Source organism: Orycteropus afer, unplaced genomic scaffold, assembly GCF_000298275.1.
Source record: "Orycteropus afer afer isolate SDZICR_OR568_19922 unplaced genomic scaffold, OryAfe1.0 scaffold00026, whole genome shotgun sequence".
NCBI classification, from domain to species: Eukaryota; Metazoa; Chordata; class Mammalia; order Tubulidentata; family Orycteropodidae; genus Orycteropus; species Orycteropus afer.
In genome coordinates this window covers 15,926,705-15,932,892 of record NW_006921613.1, presented here as the reverse complement: position 1 = coordinate 15,932,892, position 6,188 = coordinate 15,926,705, and the positions used below count along the sequence as shown (strand labels likewise).

Below are 6,188 nucleotides of genomic sequence, written 5' to 3'. Positions count from 1 at the left end.
TTTTGGATGTTGATCTTATATCCTGCGACGTTGCTAAATCCCTCAATTAGTTCCAGTAGTTTTTTGATTGAATCTCTTGGGTTTTCTAGGTATATCTTTCAGGGTTTTATACATATGATCCCATTGTCTTCTTGCCTGCATGGTTTCTGCTGAGAAATCCAAGCTTAGTCTTATTCGTTGCCCCTTGTAGGTAACATTTTGTTTTTCCAGTGCTGCTCTCATGATTTTTTCTTTGTCTTTGCTTTTGGTAAGTTTGATGATGATATATCTGGGTGGTTTTCTTTTTGAGTCTATCCTGTTTAGAGTTTGTTGGACTTCCTGAATGGATATATTCTCATCTTTCATCATACAAGGAAAATTCTTTTCCAACAAATCTTCGACAATTTTCTCCGTGGTTTTATTTTTCTCTTCCTGTTCTGGAATTCCGATGACACATAGGTTATTACTTTTGATGGATTCCCACACGAACCTGAGGCTTTCTTCATTTTGTCTTGATCTTTTTTCTGATTTATCCCTTTCCAAAGAAGCATTCAGGTATTTGCCTTCAATCTCCCTAGTTCTGTCTTCCATTGATTGAATTCTGCTCCTTTGTCCATTCAATGTCTTATCTATTTCTTAAAATTTAGTATTGATCTTTTGGATTTCTATGTGTAGATTTTGTATCATTTCTAATTTTTCATTTATTTTGACATTTTGTTCTTGTATTGTCTTTTGAAATTGTTCTAGGGTTTTCTGTGTTTTCCTTGATCTGTCTCTCAATTTGTTGAAGATATCAAAATATAATTCTTTTGAATTCCTTATCAAGGAGTTCCAGTGCTGCATCTTCCTCAGGAATGTGTTTCAAGTCTGTATCATGGTCCCGTTTCTCCTGCTTTATCTTGCTTCTTTGTGTGGACTGTGATGCTCTATTGTCTCCGAGGCATTGTAATGTTTTTGTGTTTTTATTTAATTGGTGATTGTATCTTGGGGTGACTTGCCACAATTTTTGTTTCCTTTGTTTTCTTTGTATGTTATCTATGCAAGCAGGGTGCTGTGCTCCTCTATTTGCTAGTTAACATTACCTATACACTCACCACCTGTCTCCTTTCCTGTCGTCAGCTTCTGGTATGTCCCTGTCAACCTTGGCAAACAAAGCCTATTCTTAGGCCCCTGGAATCCGAATGAGAATGCTATCACTTTAAAATCCGAAATGGTCGCCACTTGTAAAGATTCAAAATGGCTGCACCCTCAGTTACTTTAAATATCCAAAATGGCTGCCACATGCAAACAATCAAAATGGCTGTGTCCTCTGACAGCAGAAAGTCAACAGCTCAGGTTGTCTCCCTTCTTGCTGTTTCCTTTCCTAGTCATAGGCAACCAGTGCAGTCGTTCCTGCAGCCACTGGTGACCAGGGTTGATCTTTAGGTCAATTCTCAGGGCCCAACACCACTTGGAAATACTGAGATTGTTGGTCCTGTCAGAGTAGCTGACTGTCCGCAGCTCTAACCGTCTCTGTACTCACTGTTTTCATTCAGGTTTTTCCACTAGTTGGTGTCTAATCCACTTCTGCATAGTTCCTTTCAAAGCTCAGGGCTCCAGGATTATCTTCTGAATTGGTTTTTCTTTTCTTTGTTGAAGAGAGTCTGTGTCACTTGTCTGCCTATTCCTCCATCTTACCGGAAGTGTCCAAACACATCTTTTTGTGTGTTTGCTTGTTTCCCCTGTTGAAAGCAAACCATATTTACTTTCTTAGATTACAAATCTGTGTAGTATCTTCCGTTTTTAAGAAAGCCGAACCTAGCCCTATTGGAATGTGGATTCTCAATCTATTCTTTAGATGGTCTCTAAATTCAGAAGGGATATAATCAAGGCCATATTTTAGCTCTTATGGACCTACTTTAATTGTCTTCAGCTTCAACTTGAATGTGCATATGAGCAGTTGACTGTCTGTTCCACAGTCAGCTCTTGGCCTTGTTTTGGGTGAAGATATTGAGCTTCTCCATCACCTCTTGCCACAGATGTAGTTGATCTGATTCCTGTGTACTCCATCTGGTGAAGTCCATGTGCATAGCCACTGTTTATATTGTTGAAAAAAGGTATTTTCCATGAGTAAATCATTAGTCTCGCAAAATTCTATCATGCAATTCTGGCATCATTTCTATCACCAAAGCCATACTTTCCAACTACCGGTGATTCTTCTTTGTTTTCAATTTTTGCATTCCAATCACCAGAAATAATCAACACATCTTGCTTGATTGCATGTTTGGTCATTTTCAGACTGCAAAACTTGCTAAAAATCTTCAATTTCCTCATCTTTGGCTTTGGTGGTAGGTGTGTAAATTTAAATAGTAATAGTGTTAACTGGTTTTCCTTGTAGGTATATGGATATTATCCTAAAACTGACAGGATGGCACTTCAGGATAGATCTTGAAACATTTTTTGTGACAATGAATGCCATGCCATTCCTCTTCAATTTGTCATTCATGGCCTAGTAGTTCACATGGTTGTCTGATTCAAAATGGCCAAAACCAGTCCATTTCAGCTCATTAATGCCTAGTTTACTGATCTTTATGCATTCCATTTCATTTTTGACAACTTCCAATTTTCCTAGATTCATATTTTGTACATTCCATATTCCAATTATTAATGGATGTTCGTAGCTATTCCTTCCTCTCGAGTCATACCACATCAGCAAATGGAGGTCCTGAAATCATTACTCCATCTACATCACTAAGGTCGACCCTACTTTAAGGAAGCAGCTCTTCCAACCTGAGGGGTCATCTTTGTGGACTGTATCTATCAGACAATGTTTCAGGACTATTCATAAAGTTTTCCAGTAATACATAAGACAGTATTTCACTGCTATTCATGAGTTTTCACTGGCCAATTCTTTGAGAAATAGATGGCTCCTTCCTTCTTCTGAGTCTGCCTCAGTCTGGAAGCTCTGCTGGAACCTGCCCATCATGGATGACTATGATAGTTGGGGTTGTGTGTCAACTTGGCTGGACCACAATTCTGAGTGGTTTAGACAGTTGTGATGTGGTTATTCCCATGATGAGATCAGATGTATATGTTTTGAGCAGCCAATCCATTGAAAGGGAGTTTCCCTAGGGGTATGGCCTAGGGATATATACATGTTTACCTTGCAATATACATGGACATCCTGGGACTAAACACTACCCAACCCATCTCATGGGGTTATTTAGGACAAAATTAGATAATGTACGTGAAAGAGTGTGACTTGTAAAATGCTATATATATTCAAGTTATTTCATGTCTCTTGTAGAGCTGGATTAGAAGAGTACAAAAAAAAAAAAAAAAAAAAAAACCTCACTGCTGTCAAGTTACATCTGACTCACAGCAACCCTTCCTTGGGTTTCCAAGGTGGTTATCACTATAGAAGTAGACTGCCCAATCTTCCTTCCTAGGAGTGGCTGCTGGGTTAGCAGTCAAATGCCTTAGGCATCATGCCACCAGAGCTCCCAAGTTAGGAAGAATCCTATTACAGCTTTTTGTAACTTGCTTTTATTTCCTTTAATCTGTCTCATCAGCTTACTGTTGACTCCATTTCCCATAATTTTATCTTTCTTAAATAATCCTTATTATTAATCTTATATCTTTTAACAATCAACAGGATAAACTGCTAAGTAGAATGAGGGTAATGAGATAGTCAGAACTGAGCAACCAGATGGGTTAAAACTAGTTCTTTTTGTTGTTAGTTAAAGAAATTCTCCCAAATCCTCAGTCAAATAAGAACATGTGACAGAAAAACAATTAACATTTATTTAAAACAAGACATTTAAATGTGTTACCTCTAGTGCATGTATGGGGATTGAGCACCTCCCCCAAGCATTAAGATGACAAAGAGAGTCCACGGTGCTGGCACTTCCATGGATCATTAGTCTATTTAAAAACTCCTCTTGAGTCAAACCAAACAAAATCAGAGAGAGTCCATTTTCTATAGGAAAAAGAAAAGTTAGCTTTAATTAACGATTAGGACTTAGTGAGGCTTCTAATTACTTAATACTTCACCACTACAATTACAAATATATTTATTGGACACAATATATTATTATGACTTTAATTCACTGTGATTTTCCAATGTTTTTAAAGAAAAGTTTTATTTTATTGATAACCACAAGGTAAATTCTACTAAGAACACTGCATCTCATGAAATAGCACTAAACCCCACATTTCTACTTTATCTTGTACACTCAATACTTGGATTCTTTAAACATTTACAGAGATGTCAGATTCCTGGTTTACTAAAGTAAAACAATAATAGCATGCTCCTGACATACAGAAATACATGATTACCAAAATGTGGGTACTGAAGAAGCAGCAGTGCATGGTTAGTTCAATCATAACCTTCAACATCTCTGTAGAACATGATGACACAAATAATGAATAAATGCATATGTGATATATCAAACCCAAATGCCTAGGGGGCCAAGCATGTGGTGAGGGAAGTACAAGAAAAACCTAACTGGAAAGAAAATGGTCTAAAGAGAACAACTGAAACTTAAGTCCAGACCTGTAGGAATATAGGTCCAATGGTGTCAGATCTTAAAATTTTTTCAGTAACAGCTGGAAATCCAGACTTTTCTGTGAAATTCTTCAACTTTAAAATGAATCAAGTTTTCAGAAAAGGCCTTGAATGTGCACAGGTAGTGCAAGTCAAACAAAATAAATCTGCAGTTCAACATATGGCCCATGACCATCCAGTTTATGACCTCTGTTTATACAGACTGAAGTCAAGTAAAGAGTCTCTGGGTTGGAAGCAACCTTTATTGTCTGATTTAGTATCTTTGCATTTAGGTGAGCAGAAATGACACTAATTAAAAACTGAACATGAGACAAAGTTACTGTGATAGCTGGAGCTGTGTGTCAACTTGGCTGGACCCCAGTTCTGTGTGGTTCCCATGATGGGATCGGATGACTGTATTCTGAGTGGTCAATCTGCCCAAGGAGAGTTTCCCTAGGGGTGTGGCCTGCTTCCAGGATATCCAGGGACATCCTGGGAAGAGAGACATTCTTTGAGGAATTAGGACCCTGGTGTAATGACTACAACCTTCCGTGAGTGAGCAGCCCACTGCTTGGCCTGGAGATCCTGGATTCGTTTTTTGTTGGAGTCAACAACCAGTGTACTGCCTGCCAGCCTTGAATTTCTCGGCCCTCTGCGCTTGCGGAAGCTAAGGCTGCTGCCAGCCCGATGTTTACTCCAGGGACTTTGGACTTGCTGGCTTCTATACGTTTGTGAGCCATTTTCCTAAGATAAAGTTTTTTTTTTTTTTCTCTCTCTCTATATATACGCTTTGCTGGTTTTTGTGTTTCTCTAGAGAACCAATCTAACACAGTTACCAAGAGTGACACCAAATTTCTTTAATGAAAGACTAGGCTTGGGTGTGAAAGCAGCCATGAGCACCACCAAGGTAACAGAGGCAAATAAAGTCAAACCTGTAAGAGCTTTGTTTTTCTGGATCTTGCAAGTTTTCTGCCTTTGATAGCATTTCAGTCTTCCATTTTTGTATCATTCATTTTAGTGGAAAATACTTGAGTTTTTTTTCTCCAGGAGGTGCCCACCTTATACACATGATGGCTTTCACAGGTTTTACTATTCATTCATAAAGTACTCTCTCAGCAATGGATTACAATCTTGATAAAAGGCATTCTCACCTGTCAAAACTAGGCACAGCTGCTGGTCTCCATTACTCTCTACAGGAATACATTTTTTGCCAAGGGGAAAATACTGCACGCCCTTTGTCTCCAAATCCCATAGGACAATGGTACAGCCTGTCTTTTCCACTGCCTGAATAAACAATGCAGTGAGTCCTGTCACAGACATACATTCAAGCTCTCTGGGTTCCTCTTGTTCACTGACATTCATTATCTTCCAGGAACTTCCTGGATGATAGCTCTTAGCATGACCATCTTTCCACGGAAAATTATACAGGCCACATGTGTCCTGTGGAATGAAGGCCCAGCTTGGCACACTGGTACCACAATTACCAGATTCAGAAGATTCCAAATGCAAAAGATCCTGGAACCATGGAGGACAGTGGGACACCTCCAGTTTGGACCTCTTTATTGTTTCATTCAATGATGATAGTTGAGCTTTCCAAGACCTGGGAAGATAGGGTGGAGTCTGTTCAGGGAAAGGCACTAAGTAAAACAATAAATGAGGGCAAGGGCATTTTTTTTTTTTCTCT

At 38.8% G+C, this 6,188-nt stretch overlaps 1 protein-coding gene across 1 annotated transcript in view; it reads right to left on the bottom strand.

Annotated features, from left to right (window-relative positions):
* Nucleotides 1-6,188, bottom strand: part of SPG11 (SPG11 vesicle trafficking associated, spatacsin) — an 85,084-nt gene that overhangs the window by 68,731 nt on the left and 10,165 nt on the right. The window contains exons 6-7 of the mRNA XM_007935232.1: nucleotides 5,656-6,104; nucleotides 3,792-3,937 (exon numbers count right to left, since the gene is read on the bottom strand). Of these exons, the coding sequence (XP_007933423.1) occupies nucleotides 3,792-3,937; nucleotides 5,656-6,104 (595 nt within the window). The remainder of the gene's footprint in view (nucleotides 1-3,791; nucleotides 3,938-5,655; nucleotides 6,105-6,188) is intronic.